The following is a 21,965-nucleotide window of genomic DNA, read 5'->3' as shown; positions in this document are numbered from 1 at the left end:
TCTGTTTCTCCATCCATCCTCTCCTCTCTCTCTTCTCTTTCATCCAATACTTTCCTGTGTACGTGTGTGTGTGTGTGTGTGTGTGTGTGTGTGTGTGTGTGTGTGTGTGTGTGTGTGTGTGTGTGTGTGTGTTGGTGTGTGTCGCCTACCCTCTCCCTCCTCCAAGAGTTCTTTATAAGAACCTCCATTTCAGGCCTTGACACTTCCTCAGGGCTACCCCTTCACACACACACACACACACATACACACACACACACACACACACACACCCCAACACACACACACACACCCCAACACACACACACACACACTACCAGACATCAGACAGACAAATGTACACACACACACACACTAGCAGACATCAGACAGACAGATATACACACACACACAAGCAGACATCAGAAAGACAAATGTACACACACACACACGCACACACACACACACACACACACACACACAAGCAGACATCAGACAGACAGATGCACACACACACACACACACACACACACACACACACACACACACACACACACACACACACACACACACACCTGCTGGTCTAGGAGGGGAAACACCCACTCTGCTCTGTTGGCTTTTATAACACCACCATAACACACACACACACACACACACACTCCAACCAACCACACACACACTCACACACTCCAACCAACCACACACACACTCACACACTCCAACCAACCACACACACACACACACACACTCCAACCAACAACACACACACTCACACACTCCAACCAACCACACACACACTCACACACTCCAACCAACCACACACACACTCACACACTCCAACCAACCACACACACACACACACACACTCCAACCAACCACACGCACACACACACACACACACACACACACACACACACACACACACACACACACACACACTCCAACCACACACACATCCAACCACACATCACCGTGTAGGGGTGTATCGTTTATAGCACTAACGGTAGATAACGTATATAACCCCAGTGAGAGTCCATCTGAACACACTGTGCTGATTAAGTCATCAGTCACCTTGATGTGGATTAAACACACATCGTGTTGACATTCGGTAAACCGGAATCACCGGAATCTGGCTCGAACAATAGATGAATCAATACTTGTTGAATGTAGACGCCGTGCTTTCATCCCGGCCTGCTGTGTTCTCAGTGGTATCACAATCGCAGATGACATCAATATACAAAACACACACACACACACACACACACACACACACACATGGTGGGTACTCACTCGCTTAGGGATCGGGTTCGTTTCGTGTACGTGCAAAAACACGCACATTTAACCCACAAGATCGATCAAAACACGCGGCGTAGTTTCTCTTTGTCAGATTGTTCTTTTCTTGAGATTTTCAGGACGGATTTTATCCAGTTTCTCATCGGCTTTCAGGAGAGATATCGCGTCTTATTTTTCCGAGGAGAATGAGAGGAGGAAGGATGGGACGCGCCTGTTGTTGTTCCCGAGATGTCTTTCAGTAGTCGCTGTTATTGCCGCTAATTATCATAATCTTATCACGCTGATGTCAAGGTGGTTTTCTCACGTATGAAACGAAAAGAAAGCCACATTTCCTCAGAACAGACTCGTGTTATTTTCCTGATCCAGCCTCTCTCTCTCTCTCTCTCTATCTCTGTGTGTAGTTGCCAGATGTGATTGCCACAATCCAGTGTCTGTGGAATCCCTTCAGTGTCTGTCTCTACAGTTCCAGCGTGGGGTGGATAGCCAGGCTACCGTTCAGTCCTTCCTCCTCTCTGTGTGCGTGTCTCCCCTCCCAATGTTTCAATGGAGGTGTTGTTAAAGCCTGTACAGACACCTCTCTCTCCCCCTGGTTGGTCACACGTTTCCCCTCTCTCTCTCTCTCTCTCTCTCTCTCTCTCTCTCTCTCTCTTTCTCTCTCTCTCTCTCTCACCTCCTGCTCTGTGTGTGTGTGTGGGCGGAGGAGAGGAGAGGACAGGAGAGGAGAGGAGAGGAGAGGAGAGGGCGGGAGGACCCTGGTGGATCCAGAGGCTAATGGACGATGCGACCCCCCCACACCCCCGTAATAAACACTACAACAAACAGGAGGAATATGATGTGGCTTTATTGATGTAAATAGCCATGGTGTGTGTGTGTGTGTGTGTGTGTGTGTGTGTGTGTGTGTGTGTGTGTGTGTGTGTGTGTGTGTGTGGATGGGGAGGGTTTCTTTTTATATACTCACACAACAGCCCACACATGCTCAGCGGCACGCACGAACACCACACACACACACACACACACACACACCATTTTGACGACAGGTCCTCATCCCTGGCTGAGCTCACATCAACAGTCATGTGGTCCTGAGGAGAGCAGGGAGGGAGAGGAGAGGAGACAGACCGTGGGGGAGGGAGGGGGGAGGCAGGGAGGGGGAGAGGGGGGGTACCCTCCTCTACAATAGGAGGAGAAGGGTCCTGGTGGTTCCCCTAGGGCTGGATGCTCCACATTGGTCCCCTGCTTGTGTCTGAATGTTCCCATGTGTGTAAACAGTATGAACATGTGAGGCTGTTCACCAGCAGCTCCATAGATGACTGTTACTGCGCCTGCTGTCTGTCAGCGTGGGGGAGGCGGGCCTGGGGGAGGCGGGCCTGGGGGAGGCGGGCCTGGGGGAGACGGGCCTTGGGAGGCAGGCCTGGGGGAGGCGGGCCTGGGGGGAGGCGGGCCTGGGGGAGGCGGGCCTGGGGGAGGCGGGCCTGGGGAGGTGGGCCTGGGGGAGGCGGGCCTGGGGGAGGCGGGCCTGGGGGAGGCGGGCCTGGGGAGGTGGGCCTGGGGAGGCGGGCCTGGGGAGGCGGGCCTGGGGGAGGCGGGCCTGGGGAGGCGGGCCTGGGGAGGTGGGCCTGGGGAGGCGGGCCTGGGGAGGTGGGCCTGGGGAGGCGGGCCTGGGGGAGGCGGGCCTGGGGGAGGCGGGCCTGGGGAGGCGGGCCTGGGGCTCCACTGTCATCTCTCTAACACGCCTCCGTTTGGATCTACATATTTATGTCTTGACCTGTTGACACTTGAACTGATTGTAAAACATAAAACGAATGATTGATTGATTGCTGATCATGTATGAATATATACATTTACACAAAAATGGGAGAAGAAACTAAATTGCATCTGATTTTTAATGAGATATTCAGTATATATATTGTACACGCGTCTACAGTTCCACACGTAGAAATGGTAGAAATCTAACAACAGGCAGGATCCACTCTCTCTGTCGGCTGTCTCTGTTCACCACCTCCATCACAGCGGTGTGATCCATGCATGGGACTACTGCTCCAACCCTGAAGACATACACCCCTCCGCACCGAGAAAGACCCCTTCACTGAGACACTGTTCCCCTACTTCTCTATTGGACCAACTGGTGATGAAAAACACCCTGATGTACACATTAGCCAATCAGAAGTGTCTCTGACTGTGATGTCACCCAATGAGGGTTACGTGTGTACGTTTGTGAAACACGACTGCACATACAGTTATAAAATGACTGATTGATATTCATGGTTTTGTTTGAGTTTTAGATTGTTGAAGATCTAGGATTTATAATTATACTGTAATTAACAGCCTCCCAGATCATCTGACTAATTGCACAAGTGTTTGCCAATTAAAAAAACCCATAAAGAAATATCTCGTGGTGCAACTGTCTCAATATTCCTTTTCAATTGATGCATTCAAATTCTTATTCTTTTCATGTTATTTTATTTTCATTAAATCACCATTTTTTGTTTTAATTAACATGTTTAACTTCTGTCTCACAATGCACATTTCAGACTAGTCAACAATAATGTAACGTTTCAATTCATTTTATTATTAATATCATATAGATTTTCTATTTTTTTTTATTGTATTATTCTATGACTTTGTAGGGGAGGCTTTCTTCACCTCCGTTGCACAATTTGCCTTTTTATTTTTATTTTGTCTTTCATTTGTTATTGTGTGCAAATCCTAAATACAATGAAATAAAAACATAAATCTGTTTTGTAGTGAGTGAATGTTTTATTTTTCTCCCAATCAGCAATTACCTGTCAAGCAGCTATCCCAGATCTTCCTGCATCAGGCTGAGTGAACACAGAAAGACCCTCAGTCTGCTTCACCTACTGGAGGGGTTGTTGTCTGATGCTGCCCCCTGGTGGAGACGCTATGGAACTGTAGGCTGTAGAATGATGATGATAGAATGATTCAAATGGAAGTGAACTGAAGTCCTCTCCTCTATGCTGTTGCCTTGGTTATATGAACTATCACTTTAACTGATGACAAAACCAACCTAAAGAGGAACCTGTATCTGACACAACCCACAACCTTCCACATGTCTGTTGATGGTTCTGCTCACCTGAAGTCCTGGTTCTCCTGTAAAAGACCACACGGTTTCTGTTCCTCTGAACACCTGTCTGGAGACTTACTCTGGTAAACCAGAGTGGTGTATCAGAAGAGTGGCGCCAATGAAGGGGTCCATTTTCTGTCGTCTTAAGGAGACTAACGGGACTAACAGAGACTAACGGGACTAACGGAGACTAACGGGACTAACGGAGTCTAACGGAGACTAACAGAGACTAACGGGACTAACGGAGACTAACGGAGACTAATGGGACTAACGGAGACTAACGGAGACTAACGGGACCAACGGAGACTAACGGGACAAACGGAGTCTAACGGAGATTAACAGAGACTAACGGGACTAACGGAGACTAACGGGACTAACGGAGACTAACGGAGACTAATGGGACTAACGGAGACTAATGGGACTAACGGGGACTAACGGAGACTAACGGAGACTAACGGGGACTAACGGAGACTAATGGGACTAACGGAGACTAACGGGACTAACGGAGACTAACGGGACTAACGGAGACTAACGGAGACTAATGGGACTAACGGAGACTAACGGGACTAAAGGAGACTAACGGAGACTAAAGGAGACTAACGGGACTAACGGAGACTAACGGAGACTAATGGGACTAACGGAGACTAACGGGACTAACGGAGACTAACGGAGACTAACGGAGACTAACGGGACTAACGGAGACTAACGGGACTAACGGAGACTAACGGAGACTAATGGGACTAACGGAGACTAATGGGACTAACGGGGACTAACGGAGACTAACGGAGACTAACGGGGACTAACGGAGACTAATGGAGACTAACGGGACTAACGGAGACTAACGGGACTAACGGAGACTAACGGAGACTAATGGGACTAACGGAGACTAACGGGACTAAAGGAGACTAACGGAGACTAAAGGAGACTAACGGGACTAAAGGAGACTAACGGGACTAACGGAGACTAACGGAGACTAATGGGACTAACGGAGACTAACGGGACTAACGGAGACTAACGGAGACTAACGGAGACTAACGGAGACTAACGGGACTAACGGAGACTAACGGGACTAACGGAGACTAACGGGACTAACGGAGACTAACGGAGACTAACGGAGACTAACAGTTATGCTCAAGCAGTTCCTCCACGCAAACCTATGGAGCAAGTTGCCAGGCAACCGTTTGCTTGCCTGGGTTGCCAGTCTGATAAATATTGCTACCTTAGATTATCATTTTCGAACTGAATAGATACTGTAATTGCAACTGCGAAACCTTTTAGCTATACTAAATGTTGTGTGGTTAAACCAATTCAAGAGAGATATTGTCCAAATGTGTGGTAGTTTTAGTTTTTCCTGAATTTCCCCCTGGGATAAATAAAGTTTCTATCTATCTATCTATTGTTTTACTTGAGAGTAGCCATGACGTTTTGGTGCTGAAACTGCCTTTTTTAGTCTGAAGTCGTGTTTGCCCCGCCCACTTACACACCTTGTCCAATAAAAAGACACTATTGGGTGAATCCGGAAGGAACGTTTGAACTATCTGAAGCCTCCAGTGATCTACTCTGACGTCACCAACCTGAGCCCGGCCTCCACCGCTGCAGTGCTGCTCCTGGCCAGCAGAGGCCAGTAGAATACTGAGTCCAGTAAAAGTATTTCCCCTTCCAGACTCCCTTCCCTCACTCCTCTCGCTCCTCCCTCCCTCCTTCCCTCCTTCCCTCCTTCCCTCCTCCGTCCTCCTAGTGCTTCTTCACCTTGTGGTGAAATGTTCCTTTAACACTGGGAGTTGTTAACAGTTGAAAGAAGCTTTTACAGTAGAGGGACTGGCAGACTGGCAGACTGGCAGACTGGCAGACTGTCTCTCCCAGAGGAGCACTTAACCTGTCCTGTGTGCTATGACATAATCAGGGATTCTGTTTTAAGTCTCAAATGACACATTGAAATATTACTCAAAATCTTAAATGTCTTTTAAAATAAATATTTAGCGAACATTAAATATTGAAATGATATCCAAATATTTGACATAACATAAGATATTATATCTCTTTTGAAAAATAAATATTTAAGGACACATTATATAATTAATTAAATCTTAAATCTGGATGACCGATTTAATGTTTAGCTCAAAGCCAAATATTTGGATGAATATAAATACATAGATACCGTATATTAATATTAAATTTGGTGTTTTGAAATTAAATATTTAACTTCTAAATGAGTTTATCTCAGTATAAGACAGGAGCAAGTGTGTTTACCTACTCCTGTCTTCAGGTTGGTGCTGCTTTGATGATAATGACGGTTAGACAGGAAACCCACTTTAAATCTATAATCAATTATAAATCTAACCATCAATAATCAATAATTTTACCCCTATGTTTCCTGTTTCATAGCAACAAGAAGATAAAAGAAGAAGTCGCCTACGACACACAGATAGATGTAGAACACGTATATGAGGACACAGAACACGTTTACGTTTAATGATGCAAACCAGACTGAGATGAAGAGGTTTCATTCAGCTAAACTAATGGGCTACGGAATCAAACAGCCAAATCAAACTGTACCTTAAGGTTTCTATTAGATTACATGATATTACATTAGTGAAGCTAAATCTTGAATGATAACATTGGAATTGCACCATACCCAGCATATCTTGATGTAGCCTACTAAATGCTGATTGTCTTTCGTATATTTTAGAAACATTCCTGAATGTCTCTAAATATGTTTTTAAAAAGAGATTAATATTGTTCAGCTTCAGAATCAATCAAATGTGTTTTCTCAACAAGGTTCGCGTTCATATCAGAGACAGTGTTCTAGAGAACATAACAAATGACAGATCCCTTTTCACTGCTCCCTCCTTGCTCCACCAGTAGAGGGCGCCGTTTCATTATCTCTGATGATGATGATGATGGTGATGATGGTGATGATGATGATGATAATGGGGGCAGATCCGCTGCACTGGGTTCATAACGTCTGACGAGGACAAAGAGGCGACCAGACGTCCAGTATTTCCCGGGACAGTCCTGTATTTCAGACCTTTTTCAGAACATATGAGAAAAAAAAGGCCCAATTCATAGATTTGTTATCGAGTCCTAGTGTTTTTACCAAGTTAGCTATAGAGTGTGTTGTGTATTTTGTGTACACTTGTGTGTATACTGTCTTTACTAGGGCTTACATGAAAAAGAGATGAACATCGTAGATCTTAGTCTGGCTTCTCTGGTTAAATAAAGGATAAATGAATAAATAAATCAAATATGGACAGGCTAAATGTCGCCAGCTCATGTCCTCCAGTCCGACAGGTGGCGGTAGGTCCGTCTTTCAGACGCGGTCCCCGTCCTCGGCTGTCGTTGTTTGTTGACAGTCTCCGCCGTCCTCAGCTTGGCGTCGCGGTCAGAGTCAGTTTAATAAGGTACTAAACCAGGACACCGGGGTAGAGATGAGCTGATCTGAACCCTGGGGTTGTCTAAACCCCCTACTGACATCTGACAGGTCGTCTTTCTGCTGCGAGCGCAAGTAACCAAGTTAGCTAGCGGTAGCGGCAGCGGTGGAGCGGTAGCGGCAGCGGTGGAGCGGTGGAGCGGTAGCGGCAGCGCGGTGGAGCGGTAGCGCGGTGGAGCGGTGGAGCGGCAGCGCGGTGGAGCGGTGGAGCGGTAGCGCGGTGGAGCGGTAGCGGTCATGGCTTTTGCTCCAGCGGTTTGGTTCGCGGTCCAAGAAGAGCTCTACGGTTCCGGTCGCGAAGAGTCAACGGAAACTTACCTGGACAAATTCGACGACGAGTATCTGTTCAAACGGTTCCACTTAACCAGACCCTGCATCAGCTTCATCACGGACTGTGTCAGAGTCCGGATGATGAAGAATAAAACCACCCTTCAGAAGATGAACGGACACTCGGTTGAAGCGACGGTCATCGCCGCCCTGGACTTCTACGCCAACGGGATTTTATCGGAGACGGTTCTCAGCAAGCTCCGGTTAGACAACCTGGCCGTTCACGACATGATCAACGCGGTGTCGAGCGTGCTGTCCGGTATGGTCAAGGAGTTCATCACCTTCCCGGTGTCCCGGGGCGAGATAGCCAACGTGGCGCACGAGATAAAGAACTTCAGCGGGATTCCTAACGTCGTGGGGGTGTTGGGGTGCATGCACGTCAAGGTCCGACCCCCGGTGTTCGACCGGGACGTGTTTTGCAACACGATGAACGACCACACCATCATGACGCAGGTAGTGTGCGACAGCGAGGGGAACTTTCTCAGCGTGGAGAACTGCTGCGTGGGCAGCACGCCGGAACAAAGTGTCTGGGACTCCTCTGTTGTGGGACGTCGTGTAATGCAGGGAACACACGGGCCGAACTGGGTTATTGGTAAGCGTGTGTCTGCGCCTTTGTAGTTTGAGATGTTGAAATGGCTGCAACAGAATCATTCAGCAGCATTCAAATTAATTTGGCCAATGATTAGCAAATATCTTCCTCTCTCTATCCCTACCATCTCTCTCTCTCCCACCCTCCCCCCCCCTCCCCCCCCCCCAGGTGGTCGGGGCTACACCCTGAGCCAACACCTGCTGACCTCCGTGTCTCCTGCGAGGCGGGAGGCGGACCGGCGGTTCAACCAGGCCCACGCCCGGGTCCTCGCCTCCCTGCAGAGGACCCTGACCTGCCTGAAGAGACGCTTCGCCTGCCTGGCCAACCTGGGCCACACACAGAAGAACAACCTGGACAAGAAGGCAGAGGTCATCAACGCCTGCTGCGTCCTCTACAACATCGCCCGCAAGTTCTCTGTGGCTCCAGTGGAGGGGCGCGTGGCGGGGCTGAGCGAGACCAAGCTAGAGACCCTCCAGCCAGGGGTCCAGTACCGGGGGACCAGGGTGGAGGTCCCCAAGGAGGTCGAGAAGGCCAGAGACGACTTCATCATCAACCACTTCTCCGGCCTCGGCTCCGGCCAGGGGACGCGGGACTGTCTGTCGAAGGACGGGGAGGAGGAGGAGGAGGAGGACGCTAGAAAAGCTACATGATGACACTCTCCCACCTCTCTGTTTCTCTACCTCATCTCTCTCTCTCTCTCTCTCTCTCTGTCTCTCTCTCTGTCTCTCTCTCTCTCTGTCTCTCTCTCTCTCTCTGTCTCTCTCTCTCACTCTCTCTCTCTCTGTCTCTCTCTCTCTCTCTCTCTCTCTCTCTCTGTCTCTCTCTCTCTCCCGCCCTCCTCTGGTCGAAGGACCACGTGGATGAGGATGAGGAGGAAGAGGAAGCTACATAGGCTGTGATAGAACTGTGACTGGGTGAAGTGGAAGAGGTTGTTTTCTGTGAAGGAGGCCAGAAGATGAGACATGAGGAAGCTTCATGTAATAAGGACATGGTCTTGATGTCATAAGGACATGGTCTTGATGTCATAAGGACATGGTCTTTTATTGCCGACATTTGGAGTAATAACCACAACTTTGCTGACTGAAAATCTATACTTTTGTATTGTTTGTGAATTATGAAATCCCAATTACAGTACTTTTGATAAGATTACATATTTACATTTTTTTTTTACCTCGTGGATAAATGTAATAAATGGAAATCCATTTTGCAGTGCGTTGTCATAACAACGGATTAATTGAAACATATTGAAGTACAGGCAGCATTGAAGTTGGCTTCTCCTCAGACCATGAACCATGATGATGAAACAGGACAGGTTGATGTGGAGTGTGAATGTAAAGTGCTCTGCATTCTCCTCAACAACCTTAAAGGGGCAATCTGGGATTCAAACAACAGCAAAGCAGTCAGGGATGGATGGGGCTGGAGAAATGTAGCCTAACCACTCTCAAATTCATAAACAGAGCAATGCATATAAGGACACACCAGTCATGAGAGAGTTTAACTAATATCAATAGCATATCATCAAGTTATATTGTTCAAGAACCAATGGCAAAATATTATTAATTTAAAATAGATGTACCAATCCCAGATTGCCCCTTTAATGATATCATACAGTACAGGTCAGTACAAGAATAAGATCATCTATGTACATGTGAATAGAAATTACAATCTCAGAGTCCACCTGTGGTTCTCGTGTCAAATACTCTCATGTACTGCACCTGTGCTGCTATGGTGATCTAGTTTGTCTGGTCCAATAGAGCCAATGGAATGGCCCCGGGAGTGTAAAACCCAAATCAAGCACACCTCCAGTACGTCCCAGTATTTGACAGATGTGCCACCCAGGTGTGACATGAAGGACAGGAGACATACGATAGCTGGCAGGGTCAAGCTCATTGGTGGGTATCTTGTCATTCTCCCAGGCTGTGGATAATAAACTACAGTATCAACTCAGATGCTGCGTCCCGTTTCTCAACCCTTCTCCTGAAGTGAGCCTCCCCCACGTGGAGGGGAATGGACTGGACTGGTGTAAGAGTCGTGTTTCAACCGATTCAATACCATACAAAACTTTATTTATACCCTTAGGGCAAAATGGACTATGTTTTTGTGGGGAAGTGCACAAGGGTATACTTTAGGACAAGAGGGGAGAAGTGGAACACAGTCGTGATGGTCCGTGAACTTTATAAGCCGGGCTCTTCTGCAATTAATGTTCCGCAATTAATGTGTGTGACAGTATGTGGAAGTCTGTGTGTCATCTAGGCTACTGGTTAGGTTGTGTGTCTGCTGTTGGATTCTACGCTTTTCACTCACACTAACCACTATGTTATTCTACCGCCAAAAGTCACCAGAATTGCTTGTTTAACAGATGAAGGGCATTATTTTCTCTGGGTAGAAAGGGGGGGCACAGCCCTCTTCAACCCCCTCACTACATTTTAGGCAGCACCCCCTTGCAGATCCTTCCCCCGTCCCTTCAGACGCTGGTGTTGGCGTGGAAGTCCCTGAGCGCCGCGGTGTTGGCGTAGATCATGTCAGCGTTCTCGTACAAGCTCTCCTGCAGCGGCGGCTTGGCGTTGGGCTCCAGAGAGTCCAGAATGCACTGGTGCAGGAAGACGTACTGGGACTGCAGGAAGAGAAGAAGAGACGGTTAATACACGCTTATTACACGGTTATTACACTCCTGTGTCGCATGTCACTGACTCGTTATTCATGTATCAATAGAAACTAGGTTGACCTATCACAGGGCCAGATTCATCCTTATATCTATCCAATGTTTTCAGATGGACATGACTAGGGTTGTCTCCAGACAGGGGCCTTAGTCTCAACAGGGAGGTCAGCACATATCTGTGTGTGTGCGTGCGTGCGTGCGTGCGTGCGTGTGTGTGTGTGTGTGTTACCTCTGTCTGGACCATGAGTGGTCGACTCAGCCTCATCTTGTGGATGAAGGCAGCGATGCCCACGGCTCTCTCTCTCTCCAGCTGCTGCAGCATCACGTCCAGAGCCATGATGGTGCCTGTCCTGCCCACCCCAGCACTGAGGAACACACACACAACAATGTTACACACACACACACACAGCGATGTTACACACACACACACACACACACGCACAGCAATGTTACACACACACACACACACACACTCACACAGCAATGTTACACTCACACACACACACACACCCAGGACCTCTATGTGCTGCCTGACTGTACCTGCAGTGTACTAGGGTGGGCCCCCCCCCCTGGGTCTCGATGTGCTGCCTGACCAGCCCTCTGAACTGGAGGAGAGGCTGGGTTCCCTCGGGGACTCCGTGGTCGGGCCAAGCCGTGAAGTGGAAGTGCTTCACCACACGCTCCTCTGCTGTGGCCATCTGGACACACACACACACACACACACACTGATGTCAACACTTGTACAACATCAAGCAAACCAAAAACACATCAGAGACCCACCCCCATAATAATTGAAAAATCACACCTCCATAAGTGTCTAGTACACACATGGGAAAACTATAGTCCGCAAAGCCTCCTTCAACAGTAAAATATGTTTTAACATTGCATATTTCTGTGTCAATCCATATAATCCATATAGTTTTACTACATGTAGCTTTCCCCTGCTGTATAACAGATATCCAGTAGATGGCGATGCTGGTATGCAGCCCCCTCAGGCCAAGCCTGAGGTCACCTAACTGTCCCTCAGGTGAAGTCACCTAACTGTCCCTCAGGTGGAGAAGTCACCTAACTGTCCCTCAGGTGGAGAAGTCACCTAACTGTCCCTCAGGTGGAGAAGTCACCTAACTGTCCCTCAGGTGAAGTCATCTAACTGTCCCTCAGGTGAAGTCACCTAACTGTCCCTCAGGTGGAGAAGTCATCTAACTGTCCCTCAGGTGAAGTCACCTAACTGTCCCTCAGGTGAAGTCACTTAACTGTCCCTCAGGTGGAGAAGTCACCTAACTGTCCCTCAGGTGAAGTCACCTAACTGTCCCTCAGGTGAAGTCACCTAACTGTCCCTCAGGTGAAGTCACCTAACTGTCCCTCAGGTGAAGTCACCTAACTGTCCCTCAGGTGGAGAAGTCATCTAACTGTCCCTCAGGTGAGGTCACCAAACTGTCCCTCAGGTGGAGAAGTCACCTAACTGTCCCTCAGGTGAGGTAATCTAACTGTCCCTCAGGTGAAGTCACCTAACTGTCCCTCAGGTGGAGAAGTCACCTAACTGTCCCTCAGGTGAAGTCACCTAACTGTCCCTCAGGTGGAGAAGTCACCTAACTGTCCCTCAGGTGGAGAAGTCACCTAACTGTCCCTCAGGTGGAGAAGTCACCTAACTGTCCCTCAGGTGGAGAAGTCACCTAACTGTCCCTCAGGTGGAGAAGTCACCTAACTGTCCCTCAGGTGGAGAAGTCACCTAACTGTCCCTCAGGTGGAGAAGTCACCTAACTGTCCCTCAGGTGGAGAAGTCATCTAACTGTCCCTCAGGTGGAGAAGTCACCTAACTGTCCCTCAGGTGGAGAAGTCACCTAACTGTCCCTCAGGTGAGGTCACCTAACTGTCCCTCAGGTGGAGAAGTCACCTAACTGTCCCTCAGGTGAAGTCACCTAACTGTCCCTCAGGTGGAGAAGTCACCTAACTGTCCCTCAGGTGGAGAAGTCACCTAACTGTCCCTCAGGTGGAGAAGTCACCTAACTGTCCCTCAGGTGGAGAAGTCACCTAACTGTCCCTCAGGTGGAGAAGTCATCTAACTGTCCCTCAGGTGGAGAAGTCACCTAACTGTCCCTCAGGTGGAGAAGTCACCTAACTGTCCCTCAGGTGGAGAAGTCACCTAACTGTCCCTCAGGTGGAGAAGTCACCTAACTGTCCCTCAGGTGGAGAAGTCACCTAACTGTCCCTCAGGTGGAGAAGTCACCTAACTGTCCCTCAGGTGGAGAAGTCACCTAACTGTCCCTCAGGTGGAGAAGTCACCTAACTGTCCCTCAGGTGGAGAAGTCACCTAACTGTCCCTCAGGTGGAGAAGTCACCTAACTGTCCCTCAGGTGGAGAAGTCACCTAACTGTCCCTCAGGTGGAGAAGTCACCTAACTGTCCCTCAGGTGGAGAAGTTAGGTGCCTCTGCGCTGTCATAACTCATGTTGACCTGACAGTTAACGGCTAAAACATGAGAGGAAAAAAAGAGAAAAGTGGACGTTGAATGACAAGTTTTCAATAATTAATGGACTGAATTTGGTCACTAATGTTGGATCAAAGGTTGTATGTTTAATATGCCAGGCCAGGACTGCTGTATGTAAGGAATACAATATCAGTCTCCACCTTTCAAGCAAGCCTGCTAACTTATGCTACCAACCTCTCCTCAGGAAAGGCCAAGTAAAGCCACAACACTTGTCACGAACTTGCAAGTTCGAATAAAAAACATTTTTACACGACCGTCCAGTTCAAGAATCCACTACCAAGGCATCCACTACTAGTTCACAGAACCCGGTCCAGATGTGTGATTTAAAGGTGCACTTACATGTTTCACAGTAAACTCCCTCAGTGTCCAGTTGGGCAGTTTGTTCTCAGCCTTGACCGTGACCCGCAGGTCTCCATAGCGACAGGGTGTGTCGTCCAGAGGCCAGTACTGCTCACACTTGGCCTGTGGAACACACACACACACAGCCAATGAGAACACAGAGCATCACTAGAACACACACACACACAGCCAATGAGAACACAGAGCATCACTAGAACACACACACACACAGCCAATGAGAACACAGAGCACCACTGGAACACACACACAGCCAATGAGAACACAGAGCACCACTGGAGCTGTGATGTCATCGTCTCCACACTCAGCATGGTAAAGTCGCCACACCTGCGGTAATGTTCCACAAGGTTTAACAGACCAATCAAATACTGCTTCATTCATTCATTCGTATCCCATCACTATATTACACACACACCGTACAAAGCTAACACACACACACACACACACACACACACACACACACACTCACACACAGTACAAAGCTAACACACACACACACACACACACACACACACACTCACACACAGTACAAAGCTCACACACACTCACGCTGACTCACCCTCCCTCCTTCAGTACAGTTGGTAACCATGACCACGCCCTTTACCCTTTGCTCCCAGATCATCCTCCAGAAGTGGTTGACGGTGGAGGGGAGAGGACCCTGCGCTGCAATGTACTGTCTGCTGTTGCTGCCGTAACCCTGGAAACACCAACCAGAGCGTGATGACAACGCACATTCCACAGATACCCCGGTAACCATGACAACTCACATCTCACATCAACATCTATAGGCACCGTAAGATTCTATTACAACATAACATTCAAACATTTTAGGATTGTTATGTTAAGTGTGGAGCCATTGGAGTTTACTGGCAACTGTAAATAGTCATTTGGAAAACTGATGAAAGTTGACTTTTATTGTAATGATGCTTATCTGTAGATCATAAGTCCATCATAAGGATGTAAACTCCCAGCCAACCATCCCAGTGTTACAGTAAGTAGTGTGTGTGTGTGTGTGTGTGTGTGTGTGTGTGTGTGTGTGTGTGTGTGTGTGTGTGTGTGTGTGTGTGTGTGTGTGTGTGTGTGTGTGTGGTGTACTGGACTGACAGGCATGTAGCTGGCGTTGATGTAGTCTGAGGTCACATCCTGGTTCAGTGTCGACAGCTTCACCCGGGACCAGTCATCTGGGGGGGTGGAGAGGGGTATCATTTCCAACTACATTTAAGCCTGAACTCTCTCCTGAGGTTAAAGGTCAATCTGAGGTATGGTTGTTGCCACACACACACAAACACAATAAAAAATAAATAATAATAAATCAGTCAAGTCAGTGTTGAGGAACAGCAGCTCATGGGCTGTGTGTGAATTAGAGGGTTCTCTTACATGGTAGAACGTTGGTGAATCTGTTCTTAGGCACGTTCTCCGGTAATTCGGCGGCTCGATGAATCTGCTCTGTGCCAACTGGGCCGAAGTCCTGCAGAGAGAACACAACACTCACTCACTCTGGGCAATGATAGGCCTGGATAAACACATACAGATCTGGGACCAGGCTAAAACACATACAGATCTGGGACCAGGCTAAAACACATACAGATCTGGGACCAGGCTAAAACACACACAGATCTGGGACCAGGCTAAAACACATACAGATCTGGGACCAGGCTAAAACACATACAGATCTGGGACCAGGCTAAAACACATACAGATCTGGGACCAGGCTAAAACACACACAGATCTGGGACCAGGCTAAAACACATACAGATCTGGGACCAGGCTAAAACACATACAGATCTGGGACCAGGCTAAAACACATACAGATCTGGGACCAGGCTAAAACACATACAGATCTGGGACCAGGCTAAAACACATACAGATCTGGGACCAGCAGTAAACTCATCAGAAAGGCTTTTAAAGAGATGCATAACAAGATGGAAGACAGGCCTGTAGGTCTGTATAGTACAGCAGATCCACTCTGATACAGAAGAAACATGGCCGCTCTTGAAGAGACGGATACCAAGTTGAGAGAAAGGGGTTTGAACAGGGGTCCTCTCATATGGACACCACAAACCCTTATACCAAGAAGGCATCCTCATGGTACGAGGGCTACATCTGAGCTAAGAAGTCGAAGGGTAGCAGGGCTACCTCATCACGAGGACGTGATTCCAAATCACCTCCGCTACATAAGTCCATACATTTGAAGACAATGGCTATGTTCCAAAATGCGTTCTTGCATTCTTGCCAGTATGATCTTTCAGGTGTTCTTAGGTGTGTTCTTGTAAGAACGGGAGGACGCAGAGTGGAAGAAGGCATATTGGAACACAGCCAACGTCTCGAGCGTGGGGGCGGAGTCAGTCGGTCTCTGGCTCACCTCGTATTCCTGGCTGAACGCTCTGTTCTGGTCAGAACTCAGACGCTTGTAGTGGTCTGAGAACTTCCCCACCGGGACGGCCCTGGAACACACAGGACAAGATGCATGGAGGGGTTAGGGGTAGGAGCACAGTTTGAGGGAGGGGTACGGTCTGAGAGAGGGGTACGGTCTGAGGGAGGGGTACGATCTGAGGGAGGGGTACGGTCTGAGGGAGGGGTACTGTCTGAGAGGGGTACGGTCTGAGAGGGGTACGGTCAGAGGGAGGGTCTGAGGGAGGGGTACGGTCAGAGAGGGGTACGGTCTGAGGGAGGGGTACGGTCTGAGGGAGGGGTACGGTCTGAGGGAGGGGTACGTTCTGAGGGAGGGGTACGGTCTGAGGGAGGGGTACCTTCTGAGGGAGGGGTACGGTCTGAGGGAGGGGTACCTTCTGAGGGAAGGGTACGTTCTTTCCCCTACCATTGAATTGCGGGGGCCCCCTGCCTTGATCTGTCTTCCTAAAATCTTTAGAACTCAAGAGAAGATGCTGGTAATGGATGTGGATTTGAGGGGCTCTGTAACCCACCGAAGAACAAATCAGATGGAAACAAGGGCTGAAACAAACTTTTGGATCCAGTAAATGAAATGTATACTTACTTAAAGTTATCGCTGCACAATTTGGATTGCTTGAATGCCATTGGCTTGCTATGGGACAGGAAACAGAGGGTTATTGATTATAGATTTAAAGTGGGTTTCCTGTCTAACCGTCATTATCATCAAAGCAGCACCAACCGGAGTATCTCTGGATTCCGACGCCACATGAAGAAAGCCAGACCAATCAGGAGAAGGACGCACACCAGAGGAATGATCACGCCCACTATGACCACTACAGGGAGGAAGACACATAGATATAGAGCATCATAGACAGGATATACATCACTACAGCCACTAGGACCACGACTACCACTACACTACTGATAGTGACGTTGTTCCAGGTCTAACTCACCATTGGGGCTGGTGGTACAGCTGATAGTGATGGCGTTACTCCTCAGGTTCCCGGAGAGAGAGACTACAGTCATGTGGTAGGTCTGGGCAGGTTGAAGACCAGGTATCTGGGCCTCCTTCACCTGGCCTCCCTCCACCTTGTGAGGGCTTCCCCCATTTACATTCACCTCCACGCCGCTCCAGACTCCGCCCCCCGCGGCCCAGGACAGAGAGATGGCGTCGCCCCAAGAGGAGGAGCTACAGACGAGCACTGTGGGGTCTGGGGGAACTGGCCACAACAACAAGGAAGACATCCATGTTAGGGAGAGTTGTTAGCCCTTTGTGCTAATGACTAGCCTTTAGAGAGATGTTAGTACAGTGGATAGTACTGTGTATAGTACATGTACCCCATAAATGTCCCATAGAGACCCAGTGTAACTGGCAGGGTTTGAACCGGGGACCTCTTGCATGGGTGCCACAGGTGTAACCCGTTATACAGAGCATGATTCCGCTACACAAGGCTACTGACATCAACAACTCTAAGGTCATTTTGATAAAGGAGGAGAGGGACAGACTCACCCAGCATCAGAGTGACTTCACACTGCAGAAAGCTTCTAGAGTCGTCTTCAAACCAGAGAGACACGTGATAGGTGGATCCAGGGTAGAGGTCAGAGAAGGACACCTGTCCAGCTCCAGGGATGACCCCTGTAGAGTTCCCTCCAGAGTGGCTGTTAGTGGCTGTTGCCATGTTGAACAGACCCTGGACCTCAGCCTGCATAGAAGAGTTGGTGACGCGCCAGGAGGAAGCAGCACAGTGTATCTCTGCAGGAGACAGGAAGTAGAATCTGTTCAGCTTCACACTCAAGGGTTTATAAAGCTGTATGAGCTGGTTTATAAAGCTGTATGAGCTGGTTTATAAAGTGTATGAGCTGGTTTATAAAGCTGTATGAGCTGGTTTATAAAGTGTATGAGCTGGTTTATAAAGTGTATGAGCTGGTTTATAAAGTGTATGAGCTGGTTTATAAAGCTGTATGAGCTGGTTTATAAAGTGTATGAGCTGGTTTATAAAGCTGTATGAGCTGGTTTATAAAGTGTATGAGCTGGTTTATAAAGTGTATGAGCTGGTTAATAAAGCTGTATTAAGCTGGTGACAACCAGTATTGGGCTTCTACTCGGTGCTTCCTCAGACAAAGCTGTCTGTCTTGTTACTGAGATTAGATTCAGTAAAGTTATTCTTTAGCTAGAGGTCAATAGGTTGTATTGCAATATTTCAGTCTGATGACAAGAAATCGATTATACATTTAATTAAGAACTGTAAGATTCAAATGAAGGATATTTACTTGTCAATGTGAAGACCTTTGCTCCACTGCTCCTGATTCCCTCAAACTCGGTGTGGAGAGTGAAGTCATATTTAGTCCCAGCAGTGAGAGAGAAGACTGTGTACGTCACTACGTGTCCCACTCCACCTGATGCTGTGAACGGGTTGTCAGTCCCACCAAACTGAAGCACATAGTTGGATATTCTGCTCGTCTTGGTCCACTGTAGAGTTACATTGGTCTCAGAACGCCCTGCTGCGGTGACATCAGCCACGTTGAGGGGAGCTGAGACAGAGAAGGACAGGGAGAGGACACATGCCCAATAATACACAATCACTCCACCATTCTAAAACCACAGCAATATTACTATTGACAACAGAAGAGAACAGTCAGAGCAATCTGGTCTCCATCTAAACATGTCCCACCAGTGACAGCAGAGAATAGGTGTCCACTGCTCCTGATGTCCTCAAACTCGGTGTGGAGAGTGAAGTCATATTTAGTCCCAGCAGTGAGAGAGGAGACTGTGTACGTCACTACGTCTCCCTCTGGTGCAGTGATGTTTGTCTCAGTTCCATCCAATACCAGGACATAGCTGGAGGCGGGGGTGCTGTTCACCTTGGTCCACTGTAGAGTCACACTGGTCTCATCTTGTTCTGTTGCAGTGACACCATCTGCATTGAGGGGAGCTGAAGCAACAAGAGAGAGGAATCAATAGGATCAATCATACAGACAACGACCCTCTGACATATACCTCATAAAACACATATAAACACATATAAACACATGTAACACATAACCCGTCTCTTCATGGCTGAGTGTGTTTTAGTGGAGGTGATGTGGAATCTGTCCTCTTGGCCTCATGGCAAATGCTTTTGTGGTCCATGTCGACCCACCCTGTTAGACATTAGTTTCTCATATCATGTATTTTATGACGACAGCCACGAGCCTGGAACCAAGGTCAACTTTGATTTGTTAATGAAAAGACTGATGCGAAGATCCATCAAATCATTTCAAGTCCACCTACCAGTGACAGCAGAGAATAGGTGTCCACTGCTCCTGATGTTCTCAAACTCGGTGTGGAGAGTGAAGTCATATTTAGTCCCAGCAGTGAGAGAGGAGGCTGTGTGTGTCACTACATCTCCCTCTGGTGCAGTGATGTTTGTTTCAGTTCCATTCAATACCAGGACATAGCTGGAGGCGGGGGTGCTGTTCACCTTGGTCCACTGCAGAGTCACACTGGTCTCATCTTGTTCTGTTGCTTTGACACCATCTGCATTTCTAGGACCTAGGAGAGAGAGGAATCAAACCTAGGATGTCAGCTTTACTAAGACAGTGTTAACCCAGTGAGCTAAAGCCCAGGTATTGTCTCTAGTGAACACAAACCTTTGGGTCTCAGGCACCTCGGAGAGACATTTCAGCCATGAGACTATTGACTCAGACAACAACTCACTGCAGCTCCATCATATCACTCATTCAGTACATTGAACAAGACATGAAGGATGGGTCAAGGTTGCACACAACAATATGACATTAATGCTATAGAATGATAGACTCACGGGTGACAGCAGAGAATAGGTGTCCACTGCTCCTGATGTTCTCAAACTCGGTGTGGAGAGTGAAGTCATATTTAGTCCCAGCAGTGAGAGAGGAGACTGTGTACGTCACTACGTCTCCCTCTGGTGCAGTGATGTTTGTCTCAGTTCCATTCAATACCAGGACATAGCTGGAGGCGGGGGTGCTGTTCACCTTGGTCCACTGTAGAGTCACACTGGTCTCATCTTGTTCTGTTACAGTGACACCATCTGGAGGGAGGGGAGCTGATGGAGAGAGGAAGACAACGTTATAGTATAATTATAAGAAGACATACAGTTGTTATCAATGTAGCTATGCATTTTGACAACATTGATCAAAAATCATCTAAATATGCTCAAAACATGTGTTCATCAGAAACATCTTATAAGGCATACATGTTGTTATATAGCAGGTCTGGATTTGGGACCATTTTAATTATGTAAAAGCAAATCAATACACACTTCAAAAACAGAGATCCAAACGTCTAGTCACAGACCACCTACCAGTGACTACAGGGAATTCAAGATCCCATCAACTTTACAAATCAATCGTTTTTACATGTATGTGTTCTATTATTGTATTAATTGTTTTCACAAAAATAGAGATCATAAAGTCAATTCAAAACCACTTACTAGTGACAGCCTCATATGTGACTCCGCTGCTCTGGGCACTCCCACGGACAGTGTGGATAATGAACACATATTTAGTCCCAGCAGTGAGAGGAGAGACTCTGTGTGTCACTGGTACATTTTCCTCTGGTTGATGGATGTTTGTGATCATTCCATTGACATGCAGTTTATAACCGGAGACACTGTCCACCTTTTCCCACTGCAGAGTTATTTCAGTCTCAGAACGCCCAGCCACCAAGGGAGTACCGATGGGAGCTGAGACAGAAAACAAGTTGATTCACTGCACAGTTACTCTGGTCTCTTATTAAACACGTTTCATCACAGGGGTCTCCAACCCGTCGGCTGCCTATAAGTAGCTCGCTAAGCAATTTTGAAAGTAAATGTTTCGCTCTGAAACACAAGCATTCCCACAAATAATCAGAAAGCTTGTGGCGTCCATCGGATAGTAGTCGTGAGCCACACTTGTGATCCACCCTGAGCCCTGGTTGATCTGCTGATCCATGCCCACCTGTCAGCGTCAAACGTGAACCGCGTACCGTGCTTTTACACTTGAAGCTGGGAAAGAGCAGTGTGAGTGCCATGGAGCAGTTTTACGCTAACTCGCAAAATCCTATTTTGTTTGAACATGAATGCCAAAAAATACAGTTTTCATCAGGAGTGGGAGAATTGACTTTTTATTTTGTTGCGTCAAAAGAAAGTGTGTGTGCTTGGTATGAGGTGCTGCCGTTGGTGTTGTGGGAAAAGAGGGAACGTTGAAAGCCACTAATACCACATTACACAAAAAAGAAAACTCGAGCATTGCGCGCTCGGAAGGGGACTGACGCAACTACAGAAACGCCGTCATTATTCACTGTGGGCCGCATGCAGCCTCAACCCTCTCACTAGCAAGGTAAATATACATTTGTTTCATGTTAATATCAGAATTCCAA

At 47.9% G+C, this 21,965-nt stretch overlaps 2 protein-coding genes across 2 annotated transcripts; one reads left to right on the top strand and one right to left on the bottom strand.

The window, feature by feature from the left end:
• The first annotated feature begins 7,360 nt into the window (after window positions 1–7,360).
• On the top strand, window positions 7,361–11,142 carry LOC310817608 (putative nuclease HARBI1). The gene is made up of 2 exons (XM_083688251.1): window positions 7,361–8,697; window positions 8,863–11,142. The coding sequence occupies exons 1-2, from the start codon at window positions 8,016–8,018 to the stop codon at window positions 9,342–9,344; spliced, it is 1,164 nt and encodes a 387-aa protein (XP_083544377.1). The 5' UTR covers window positions 7,361–8,015; the 3' UTR covers window positions 9,345–11,142.
• Window positions 11,143–11,153: 11 nt separating this feature from the next.
• LOC310817120 (receptor-type tyrosine-protein phosphatase H-like) lies at window positions 11,154–21,538 on the bottom strand (the record flags this gene model as incomplete). The annotated part of the gene is made up of 17 exons (XM_083687557.1): window positions 11,154–11,308; window positions 11,583–11,718; window positions 11,894–12,051; window positions 14,180–14,302; window positions 14,757–14,894; window positions 15,302–15,378; window positions 15,575–15,665; window positions 16,560–16,641; window positions 17,193–17,240; window positions 17,328–17,421; window positions 17,542–17,808; window positions 18,099–18,341; window positions 18,860–19,120; window positions 19,261–19,521; window positions 19,860–20,120; window positions 20,392–20,637; window positions 21,499–21,538. 17 exons carry the CDS (start codon window positions 21,536–21,538, stop codon window positions 11,159–11,161), a joined length of 2,676 nt encoding a protein of 891 aa, XP_083543683.1. The 3' UTR covers window positions 11,154–11,158.
• Window positions 21,539–21,965: the final 427 nt, after the last annotated feature.

The sequence above is a fragment of the Argentina silus genome (assembly GCF_951799395.1).
Source record: "Argentina silus genome assembly, chromosome: 16".
NCBI classification, from domain to species: domain Eukaryota; kingdom Metazoa; phylum Chordata; class Actinopteri; order Argentiniformes; family Argentinidae; genus Argentina; species Argentina silus.
Note: the sequence above shows the minus strand (reverse complement) of the source record. Positions and strands in the feature narration are given on the sequence as shown.